At 44.2% G+C, this 12,331-nt stretch overlaps 1 protein-coding gene across 1 annotated transcript in view; it reads left to right on the top strand.

Annotated features, from left to right (window-relative positions):
• The window catches only part of LOC142557961 (salivary peroxidase/catechol oxidase-like), a 189,869-nt gene that overhangs the window by 164,532 nt on the left and 13,006 nt on the right, over nucleotides 1–12,331 (top strand). The window contains exons 14-15 of the mRNA XM_075670139.1: nucleotides 7,152–7,321; nucleotides 9,820–9,931. Coding sequence (XP_075526254.1) covers nucleotides 7,152–7,321; nucleotides 9,820–9,931 — 282 coding nt within the window. The remainder of the gene's footprint in view (nucleotides 1–7,151; nucleotides 7,322–9,819; nucleotides 9,932–12,331) is intronic.

Raw genomic sequence — 12,331 nt, 5'->3', positions numbered from 1 at the left:
TGCAAATTCAACAAGCGAAGTTGCGCATAATGCTTCTCTAAACACTTAACACTCCCTTAGTATTTATCTGTGAGAGACATTGCATTTTACATGGAAGAAAAATCTTGGTAATTTGCGTCAACATGTTATCCCTGTTAGAAAGACACTGCCCAGCGAAGCTGTCATCATGATTCTTATTACTCTGGTGAGTCGTTCTAATCAAGTATGGCCATTTATTAATGCGTAAAGAAAGAGTTAGGCGCGCATTAATTCGCGTCTATCTCTTTTATTTAAGCATTATAAGATGGTCATACTTAACTATTTCTTATGCAGAAGTATGTTGCTACTTTCACATACCCTTTCTGCAACAGGCCTCCAAAAAAGGAAATGCTAATGGCTGCTAACACGACGGCGCTTCATTTAGATTATTTACATAAGTAATTCAAAAATACCACAGTAGCAATCACTTGAAAGAAAAGTTTCGTGGCTAAGATCAAGAGCCAATCAATTGCAAGCGATGAAATGTTTCCAAGTGGCCCTCAGTAGTCTTTATCGACATTATGGCATACCCCACACGCAACGGTAGCACCCGACTGTCGGTATGGCAGGCACCCATTGTTAGTGAAACCCATCAGTTCACTGCAAATTCGAATTGAAACCATAAAGCATTTTTTACAATGCCAGATGCAATGCCTAAAGTATTCTCGAGGTACTACAGCGCAGCTTAGATTGCATAGAAATGGAAAATTCAAGCACCTTCTGCCTCAGCGTGTCTCGGTTCAACGTGGTTTAATTATACAAATGGAGAACTATTCGCTTCGTCGGTACATAAAAGAGAACCTCCCAAACCTTCATAAAGAAAACACTACAAGCCTTACATATTTCACTAGATTTTTCACCCTTCACCGGGGAATTATGATCTTTTCAATATGTCCCATACTACGCATGATTGACCCTTCCACTTCTTTCTGACTGCAACCATACGGTCCAAAAGGAGTATTTCACTAAAATATTTGGGCCGAGCAGCCTGTGTCAGTTCGCCAAACAGATTCGTCATGTATATTCCTCAAGCAACAGGCACCAGTAAATTTCTCAAGTGATCGAGTTGAACGTGTAGCACGGAAAATGGAATATGTATTGGTACATTCCTTTTCCTGCTTGTTCTGCAAATAGCTGTAAGCCTTCATTAGCTTTCTTCAAATTACTGCCACTTAAAATAAACACGTGAGGAACCGCCTAATTTTCAGAAGCAGATACGGAAGCAAGTAGTGCTTGTAGAATGTAAACAGTAGTGTTAGTTATGTCCTTGTGTTACTGCCGAGCGTTTCTCTGAAGAAATGCGAAAATTCGATATTATACCATGAACCATTCGTCGTGAGCAAACCTGTTTGAGCAGATTAAAATCAAAGTAACTGTTGTAGAAGTTGTGTAACTGTTGTGAAGTCGTGTAAATCAAAGTCACTGTTGTAGAAGTTGTAATGCAGAAGTCGTTTGTGACATACTTGTTGCACCGCAGCAGGTATGTTATCATAACTGGATTCTTATGTACTACGTGATCGCAAATGATTGGCAATTCGCAAATAGAATTCGCAAAGATCGCTTACGATTCGCAAATAGAATTCGCAAAGATCGCTTACGATTCGCAAATAGAATCAGAAACACCTTAGACTTCTGCCAAGCAAAGGACCAGGCAGGATTCCGTAAAGGCTACTCAACAATAGACCATATTCACACTATCAATCAGGTGATAGAGAAATGTGCGAAATATAACCAACCCTTATATATAGCTTTCACTGATTACGAGAAAGCGTGTGATTCTGTCGAAACCTCAGCAGTCATGGGGGCATTCCGGAATCAGGGTGTAAGACGAGCCGTATGTAAAACTGCTGAAGGATATCTATAGTGGCTCCACAGCCAGCGTAGTCCTCCGTAAAGAGAGCAACAAAATCGCAATCAAGAAAGGCGTCAGGCAGGGAGATACGATCTCTCCAATACTATTCACAGCGTGTTTACAGGAGGTATTCAGAGACCTGGATTGGGAAGAATTTGGGGTAAGAGTTAATGGAGAATACCTTAGTAACTTGCGATTCGCTGATGATATTGCCTAGCTTAGGAACCTAAGGGGACCAATTCAATGTATGCTCACTGACTTGGAAAGGCAAAGCAGAAGAGTGTGTCTAAAAATTAATCTGCAGAAAACTAACGTAATGTTTAACAATTTCGGAAGAGAAAAGCAGTTTACGATAGGTAGCGAGGCACTGGAAGTGGTAAGGAAATACATCTACTTAGAGCAGGTAGTGACCGCGGATGTGAATCATGAGATTGAAATATTAAGAAGAACAAGAATGGGCTGGGGTGCGTTTGGCAGGCATTCTCAGATCATGAACATCAGGTTGCCATTATCCCTAATGAGAAAAGTGTATAACAGCTGTGTCTTAGCAGTACTCACGTACGGGGCAGAAACTTGGAGGCTTACGAAAAGGGTTCTACTTAAGTTGAGGATGACGCAACGAGGTATGGAAAGAAGAATGAAAGGTGTAACGTTAAGGGATAAGAAAGAAGCTGACTGGGTGAGGGAACAAACTCGAGTTAATGACATCTTAGTTGAAATCAAGAAAACAAATGGGCATGAGCAGGACATGTAATGAGGAGGGAAGATAACCGATGGTAATTGAGGGTTACGGATTGGATTCCAAGGGACGGGAAGCGTAGCAGGGGGCGGCAGAAGGTTAGGTGGGCGGATGAGATTGAGAAGTTTGCAGGGACGACTTGGCCAGAATTAGTACATGACCGGGTTAGTTGGAGAAGTATGGGAGAGGCCGTTGCCCTGCAGTGGGCGTAACCAGGCTGACAATGATGATGATGATGATGTACTACGTTTTTGCGGTTGTGGATCCGTGCATGAAAAACCCTCAATTGGCTGGTGTGCGCTCCTTCGGCTGGCACTGTAGCGTTGGCTTGAGAGCTACATTGTCGTCGAAGAAATGAGTTCTTTAAATAAATTTTCGCGAATGAAGACATCGTAAAAATATATTGGAGGCGGCTGCCATAAGTATTCAAGCAGAGAGAACGACGGCGAACAAACGAAAACACCTCAGAAAGCACCCGGACACCGCCCGAATTATAGTCATGTACCCGAACTGTAGCAGACGACAGGCGCGAGTCCGTGCCCTAACGTCACTCAAGCGGCGCTCGCAGCGCCCCTGTAGTTAGTTCTCGGGGCTAATAACGTCGGTTGGGGTGGTTGGGTTGGGAATAACTTCCGAACCAGCTCACTGTACGTGAACTTTCGCAGCGTGGAATGAACGCGGACACTTTTTCCTTCTTTCACCCTTCTTTTGACGTGAAACGTCTTTGAAAATGGTCCGATGGGGTGGATTGCTGAAACCGCATCTTAAGAAAACATAATATCGTTTATAACTTTGCAACCGTACAGTCTACGCAACTTTCTTGGTATCGTTGCGTAAAGGAAAGAAGCCATTACTTGTTGATGCATATGTGTCGTGCACAGATGGAGCCATTCTTGCGCCAGTCATAATGCAGTTGCAGCTGAATTTAGCCTGTCATGTGCGCTCAGGGAGGCAAAGGTCACCACTATTCCTGAGGAACAGAATGAGAGTGTTCGCGTTTGAATGATCTGACTGAGCCACAGTTGGTATAAACAATCAAACTCAAGCCTGCTTATGAAGATGTATGAAAGTGTGCAGCAGAAATTTCACGCTTGCTCACTGATGGTGCCAGCGTGTTCCACACGCAGCGTCCAGAAATGGAGTGAAGAGACTCGGGCAGCAAGACGCAGCTAGGCACTTCGTGGTCACCACATTTGACCACTGTGGGCCCACAACAACTAGGCAGTTGCAAGTTTGGCCGGCGGGATCCTTATTATATGTTTCATGAGTTAAGCATGTGACCTTTTTATTGTGTGCGTTTGCCACTTGCCTTAACTCAGGGGTCGTTGTGCACAGGAGTGACCATTCTTCAGTCATGCATGTGTCGCGTGCGACGACGGCGTCATTGTCTCGCCGTTCATGATTAAATAATATCTAAATTATGCCTCGCGCGCGGCTGTGAGACATGCATAGCTCGGCAGTACGTTTGTTCATCAGAGCAGAGATGGTCACGTGTGAGGGAGCTCCCTATCTCATAGTACGCATACTTCGCCAAACTGGCGCGCATCTGGAGTTATAAGGCAGGCCTACAAGTGTGCAATTTCGTGCAGAAATTTCTCGCTTACTCAGCTTTGACGGGTTTTTCGACACGCAGCATCCAGAAATCGCGTGAAGGAATTCAGGCAACAGGGCCGTGGCTTATCCAATCCCTTTTCTCTGTGTACTACATGTTCGTCTCGATAGGAAGCGTGAACGCAAAAGACTGAAAAAAACGCGGGATCCCTGAGACGGCGGCGGTCTCGAGTGGCGCAGTGTCGGTTACCACCATCAGCGCGGTCATTTCTTTAAATTAGTGCCCGGACACCCTATGGAAAAAATTTGGACCAACTACTAAAAGAGAGCGAGCACAAATGCAAAATTACACCCTAAAACCCTCGCTATAACTGTAAGTTAAGGTAGTTATATAAACTTTCGAATGTGTGAATCGAAGCAATATATATATGGTTACATTATTTCTCTACCCTAGTGCCCATACAGCCTCTGCATCATGCAGAAGATGTTTCACATACCCCACTGCTGCTGCGTCCCTTATGAAACCTAACCGAATGTATTTTCTTTGATATGCTAAAAGCACTCATAACAAACTATCTTACCTGGTTCTGCTGATCGCTGTGACCTTTGGAAATGTTTCTCTTATGCACAGATGGAATGTTCATAGGGCGATCTTAGCATGCATGAAATAAGCAATTATACCAAACTAGTATTGGCAAAAGTAGATTCCACGTGTTTCTGAGACTCCCATTGCTTCTTTCAGCAGACTGCCCTAGCGTCTACCGGTGGCATAGAGCAGAATTGAAACAACTTCGCCGATTTCTGGTTTCGTGTTAACGTTATTTACTACATCAAAGTGCAGACTTCTGGAAGTATGCGTCTGGAAGCGTTATTCTTCAATTCTATTTCTACATTATACTAATTAAACCGTCACCTGAGCCATTTCACCATTCAGTACCGGGAACACTGGAGTATCACTGAAGTTCATATAGTATCACCTGAAACACGGCCAACACAGCGTCGTGCGGTTAATAGAAAGGTTGTCTCCGCCGAAGGGGCGTTTGGCGTTTGGAACTTCCAAAAGGTCTGGTTCTCAGCAACTCCCGCTGAGATTTCAACCTGCTGTCTAACTTCAACGTGACTTATCTACTACATCACATTAAGCATACAATTTGGTCCATAAGAGTGTTAGAGAACGCCACACCAGGAAGACACCTTGGAAACCGAATTGCAAGGCGTATCCAGCTCGTGCCCACTCCACGAACTGCGCATCTTTGACTGAACGAATTCTGGGGTTTCAAGTGCAAAAATCACACTGCAATGGGGGACACCGGATTAATTTTGACCACAAGCGGATCTTTAAGGCGCCCCTAATTTATAGGACACAGACGTTTTTGCATTTCGCCCACTGAAAATGCGGCCGCCGCAGCCTCGATTTGATCCCACGACCTCGTGCTTAGCAGCACCACACCATGGCCGCTGAGCCACCGCGGTGGGTGTGCCACGCGTATCTTTATTCTCTTCCTTTTATGCATGCTAGTTGTGCAGGCTTCGTTAAGCTGTCGAGAGAGGGCGCAACAGGGCCCCTCGCCTATACGGGACGCCGAAACAAACACAGCAGCAATGCAATATGAAGGACTGTACGTGGGTACACTGTGGCTGGCGTTGTGCGTGCCTGGGAGTAAAGAAGTCACACGGAAGCGGCAAGCAGCGCCGAAAACGAGGTCAGCTGCTAACCAACCACATTCTTCGCGACGACAGCTAGCGGACCAAGCAGTACAATGGGGAAATTGTCAACCTAGTGTTCGCCGTTGATGTCTGCCGTAAGGGCAGTCTTCAGCTGTCGATGTAACCACTCGACCATGCTATTGGCACAGGTACGGTGGGCCGTGGATAGGCAGTGAGTCGTACCGACTAGATGAGCTAGGGACGTAACTATGGCGGATTCAGAGTACCGCCCGCGATTTATCGTGACACTCGTGGGACCCCGCCGAAGCGTGAGATCCATGTGGAGACAAAGGATTGAGAAACAGATTGAGTATTGATGTCGGGTTAGGGCGCGGCCTCAGGACAACGCGGTTTCACGAACATTACACACGCAGTTGCAACCGCATGAAGAAGCAAGTAGTCCTACAACGTCGATGCTCACCAAGTCGGAGCGTCGGGCGGGTGGTAGGAAAGGCTGACCCGGGTACTGGTGTGACGCGTAACATTGTCGAATTGGCATGGCGTGCAAGTATGAGGTCGGTTAAGCATGTCGGTGTTCATGTGAGGCCAGGACGCAGCGTTCCGCCGCGCGTCGCAGCGTTGCTCGCGTACCGGCGAGATAAACAACGTGAATATAAGTAAACAGAGCGCGTCGGCACTTCACTCGGGTAGGAAATGCTGAGGTAGGTTCACTGGGATGTCGCACCAAAGTTGTCTTGATTCACACGGATGACGTAACAGCTGCAGTCGGAGAGGACGGGAGATATTACGTAGCACTTGCAATTCGCATCTTCGAGCTGTGTTGTCGTGATCCGCTCAAGGATTACGGCTTGCGTAGGAGAAGTGATGGCAGCTATCCGTGAAAGTGTGCCAGTAGCTTTCCTTCTCCACTACTCCCGGTCACCAATGTAGGAGCAAACCATGAGGACAAGACGTCAGACTCCGAAACCTAACTGCCAGCCTTGTTGTGCACGTGTACACGCCACGAATCGCGCTTCCTCATGCTCTATATCTTTTTCTTGTTCATTCTGCAAGCCACCTGAAGGTGTGGAAGGGGCCGCGGCAAGCGTATCTGCAGGAATAATTTTTTTTTCTCCCAGCAGTCGCACATTAGTATCTTAAGAACAGGGAAGTTCACTCTCTCCTGACTTCAGCACAGAAGCTCGGCTTCAGTGGCATCGCTATGTAACATTAACAAAAGACATACTTGCGCTGTAACACATGTTCTGCTTCTCAATTTGCAGAACAGAGCGTATTTTTGCCGCCAAGCATGAAGCGTCTGCTTGACTTTCATGTGCCGTGCAGAGATGTTCGAGACATCGATCTTGTTTCGGGAGCTCTATCGGAGACACGCCTCGACGGAGCAGAGCTTGGTGCCACCTTCGGCTGCGGTGTGGCCAGGCAGTTTCACCTACTGAAATACGCAGACAGGTTTTACTACGAGCATGCCAACCAATCAGGTTCCTTTAATGAAGGTAATAACTTTGAAGTATCTTGGAAAAGCAATCAGTAGTTGAAATGACATTCTAAAAATATAGAGAGCGGTGATAAATGACTACTCGAGGAATGACATTCTAAGGTTGGTATTCTAAGATGTCGTGCACTACTTGAAATAAGTATTGGCTTTTACGCAACAGTAGCAACAGTTCCTTTAGTCTATCTAATTCGATCATACGGGCAAGGCACCGTTCATTTGTCCAGTAATATAGGGTATTTAACCTCATGCATGCAGTCGCGTGGTATGAAACAATATGATGGACGAACTAAAAGCTTTTAATCTGCGAAATGCTAATTGTTGTGTTTATTTTCGTTTAATGTACGCAGACATGGACGAAAACATAAATGAAACGGGGAAAGTTTAGTGCGCACACATAATAAACACACTTGCTGCCAACAAGAGTTTGTCTACTCTACCTTTAAGTGACGCTGCAGTCATTGCTGACGCCTCAAACGTCAGCAGAAGCTTGCATGAAGACCGTTTGAAATTTCTAGAAGACTGCACTGTTAAAAAGTTTTGCACCCTTATAGTTTATTTTATCTTACAACAACAAACATCATCTGCCTTGCCTAAGTTTCCATTCTTGCTGTGTCAAACTCAAACCACACATTCTGCTCGTGACTTCGAAGACCTGGTGCACAACGTTAAAGAATAAAACGCGGGCAAGATACATGACGATTATTTGTTGGAGAACAAGATAGTCCGAAAAAGGACGAACGTTTTTAAGGGTGCACGGAACCCCCATTAAGTCCGTTCCCTCTAATAGATTTTGTTGCGACGTTGTAAATTACGCGCTTGAAGTGAGAAATGTGCTGCTTATGAGGTTTTGTATGCCGTAAGAAATTTCTCTCACCAGATGCCTTCAACATGGAAACACTATCACGCGTCTGATGTCAATTCTGCCAACACCTACACGCTAATGTGTTTCTCTCTGAGGCCGTCTCACACCTAGCGCCATGGTACAAACCGTTTTGCAAACCATTGTATGCATATGTCATGAGCTTTATTTGGATGTGTGCTGGAAACTGGATTTGCCTCGTTCGTCTCTCCATTCCGTTACACTGAAGGCGACCCCTGACATCATTGACGTGTTCTGGTCGTCGTCGGGCCAGCTCGTGAACCCGGCTTCACCGTCACCATAGAGAGAAAACCTCACCACTGGAATTAAAATCCATGCCCCGGCAACAATGTACACTTGAAAGTCGGGCGCGATAACCACGGCGATACATTGCAACAACAGCGCCGAGTAATTACGGCCCGGTATTGGGTGGCAGACTGAGTGTAACAGCGGCTGCATCTGTACAAGTATTTCGAAGGCCAGGACAAGCAATAGAATAGCGGACGAGGTGGACAATATATGCACCTCATGAAAATTGTTCTTTACTAGATTGCGTCGTGTTTGTATGTAATTTTTCGTTCGCGAAAGCGGTGTGGCCAGCACAACCGATGGGTACGGGACAATGACGAGGATGAGGCTCGAGCATGGTTCATAGCGGCAATACAGGACCCGCCTAGAATCTGCCTATTGGTAGAAAACCATGTCCAAAGCATCGACGGTGTCATTGCCCAACAAGAACATCGCAACACTAACTCCATGTAGTTATTTTTATTTTTCTTTTTGCATGGTAGCTCGCAGAATTCACTGCACCCCTGTGCCCCATACAGCCCCAACAGAAATGTAAAGGAAAAAAATACCCTCTCAGCTCTTTCGCCTGAGACGTCGGTCAGTTTGAATATTTCTTTTTTTTTCCTATTTGAGAAAAATAAATACTCGTATATGTAGAAGCATAATTTTCATCTAGGACTTCACAACCTTTTTAAAATTGCTAAGTAAAAAAATTTAAACACAAAGATCACAAATCTTTAACTGTGCATCAAAAACAGATACTGCAGTCCTGTAAATCGAATCTGCTAGAGCATATAAAGGGGAAAAATTTGATATCTGACTGCAACTTTCGTAGAGTTCATGCGACTGTACATAAGTGTTGTGAAAGTGCTACTCAGAAATTATTAATGTGTATAAAAGCCACTACAATACCTCAGTTTCGTCCGCTCAATGTACCTCAAAATGAGAAACTTACAGAATGTAGACATCGTAATTTATTACTAAGCTGTAATCTTGAAAACTTGGTACTTCAGACTTTCTTAGGCTCAGCAATTTTTAACAATTCTTTTTAATATTGACGGCATCAACAAAAAAAAATTGGATTGCTGCAGTCACTAGATAGAAAGAGCGTTTTGCATGTGACCGGCAAGAATTTTCGTCAAACGCATGCCGTTTATGGCGACCAAAACAATTTCTCTGTTCTCAATATTTAGACCACAACTCCAGAACTGATCGGTTGCTTCACAGAAATCATCCAACTGGAAAAAAGACATTTTATTACCAGCAGACACTCGCACTGATTTGCAATATTTACATCCACGTAAGGTTCAAGCTACTTTGTGTTTATCGTATTTTTATTCTTTCTTCAGATCAATTGGCTACCATTCGGAAAACCACACTGACGAAGATTCTCTGCGAAAATGTATCAGGAATGGACACCGTCGCAACTAATCGAAATGCCTTCTTGCGCCCCACAAATGAGTAAGCAAAACTCAAGCTGCGATGCTGTTAGCTAAGTTTTTCTCTGTCGTTCGTAGAGCTGTGCAATCACCAGTGCGCTTACCGTAGCTTCAAAAATTTGCATGATGTAAGTGTCGCTTCCCACCCAACATTGTGCAGAGGAGCTGCCTTTTCATGTTCTAGGGTATTCTTTTTTATCGTATACTGGGTGGTCGATTTGAGGTCTTCCAGAATTTTTTTTTTTTATATCGCCTGTGGCTGAGAGCATATTTCATGACTTTGAGCTGGATTATTCAACGAGGCGGACATTTGTAGCAGGAGAAATCAAAGCACATATCCAAATATTTAACGAAAATTTAGTATTTACCTTCCTAATTAATAACTTCCTGCAAATATTAGAATTTACAAATTCTAGTCGGTAAGTTTCCAAGACGCATCCACCAGCATCAACATACTTTCTGTTCAGAGCCAACCGATTCCAAGTAGCGCCCGGAAATTTTCTAATTTAGTCTCTCCACCTAGTCTTCTGCCGTCCTCGACTGCGTTTCCCTTCTCTTGGTACCCATTCTGTAACCATAATGGCCCAACGCTTACCAAACCTGCGCATTACATGACCTGCCATGCTCTGTTCTTTTTTTCTCTTAATGTTCATTAGAATATCGGCTACACCCGTTTGCTCTCTGACCCAAACCGCTCTCTTTCTGTCTCTTAACCTCATCCTTATCATTCTTCGTTCCATCGCTCTTTGCGCGGTCCTTAACCTGTTCTCAAGCTTCCTTGTCAATATCCAACTCTATGCCCCATGTTAGCACCGATAAAATGCACTGATTGTACACCTTCCATTTCAATGATACTGGTAAGCTTCCAGTCACGAGCTGACAGTGTCTGCCGTATGCGCTCCAACCCATTTTTACTCTTCAATGAATTCCCTTCTGATGATCAATGTTCCCTGTGATTACTTGACCTAGGTAAACGTAGTTCTCCACAACGTCTACAGGCTGACCCGCGATCCGGAACTCCTGTTCGCTTGCCCGGCTATTCATCATTATATATGTCTTCTGCATATTAAACTTCAACCCCACTCATACACTCTTTCTGTTCAGGTCCTCAATCATCTATTGTAACTTGTCCGCAGTGTTGCTGAATAGAACATTGTCATCGGCAAACCAAAGGTTGCTTAGATATTCGCCGACGATCCTTACTCCTAAGCCTTCCCTGTTTACTAGCTCGAATATTTCTTCCAAACACAAAGTGAGTAGCATCGGAGAGAGTGTGGCACCCTTTCTCACCTTTTTCTTTATAGGTGTATTTCTACTTTTCTTGCGTAGAATTAAGGTAGCTGTGGAATCTCTGTAGATATTCTCAAGGTATTTATGTAAGCGGTATGTACTCCTTGATTGCGTAATGCCTCTATGACTGCTGGTATCTCTACTGAATAAAATGCCTTTTCGTAATCTATCAAAGCCACATAGAGAGGCTTATTGTACTATGCGGATTTCTCGTTTACTTCAATAAAGACATGGATGTGATTCAATGTGGAGTATTCCTTGCTGAAGCCAGCCTATTCCCTTGGCTGACTAAAGTGCAGTGTTTCCCTCATTCAATTAGCGATTATTTGGATAATATTTTATATAACACAGGGAGTAAGCTAATGGGTCTATATATTTTCAATTCTTTAACGTCTCCCTATTTGTGGATTAGTATAATACTTGCATTCTTCCAGTTTTCTGTGACTTTTACCGTTCATGGACATCTGGTATAAAAGCCACCAGTTTGCCAAGCATTGTGTCTCCTCCATCTTGGATTGTCATTCCATCTTCTCCTGCCGCTCTTCCTCGTTTCATGTCTTGTTGACTTACTTCATTGCTAGTTATAGGAGAAGCTTATGTGTCCTGTATATTACTGTTTCTCATGGAGGTATCCTGACTCCTCAGCGTACTGTACAGGTCAGTATAGAATTCTTCCACTGCCTTTACTATACCTTCGAGATTGCTGATGATATTACCCTACTTATCTGTCAGTGCATGAATCTTGGTTTGTCATATGCAAAGTTTCCTTCTCACTCATTTCAGGCTGCGTCCGTTTTTTACGGCTTCATCAGTCTTTCTCACGTTATAGTTTCGAATATCACTTATTTTCGCCTTGTTGATCAGTTTTGACTGTTCCGCAATTTCTATCTTGTCTTTTGAGTTCGACACTTTCATTTTTGATATTCCTTTATTATGTCCTTTGTTAATTGGGAGAGCTTGCCTACTGATGGCCTTTGTGCCTTGCCTCCCACTTCAATTGCTGCCACTGACGCCAGCCTAGTTATGGTTTCATTCATTACCTCTAGGTCATCATCATCTCTGTTATAAGGCTGCACATTTGTTTGCAAGTACCAGCCTGAATTCGTCTGCTCTTACCATTACTACCTCTAGG

This window comes from Dermacentor variabilis, chromosome 9 (assembly GCF_050947875.1).
Source record: "Dermacentor variabilis isolate Ectoservices chromosome 9, ASM5094787v1, whole genome shotgun sequence".
Classification (NCBI taxonomy): domain Eukaryota; kingdom Metazoa; phylum Arthropoda; class Arachnida; order Ixodida; family Ixodidae; genus Dermacentor; species Dermacentor variabilis.
Note: the sequence above shows the minus strand (reverse complement) of the source record. Positions and strands in the feature narration are given on the sequence as shown.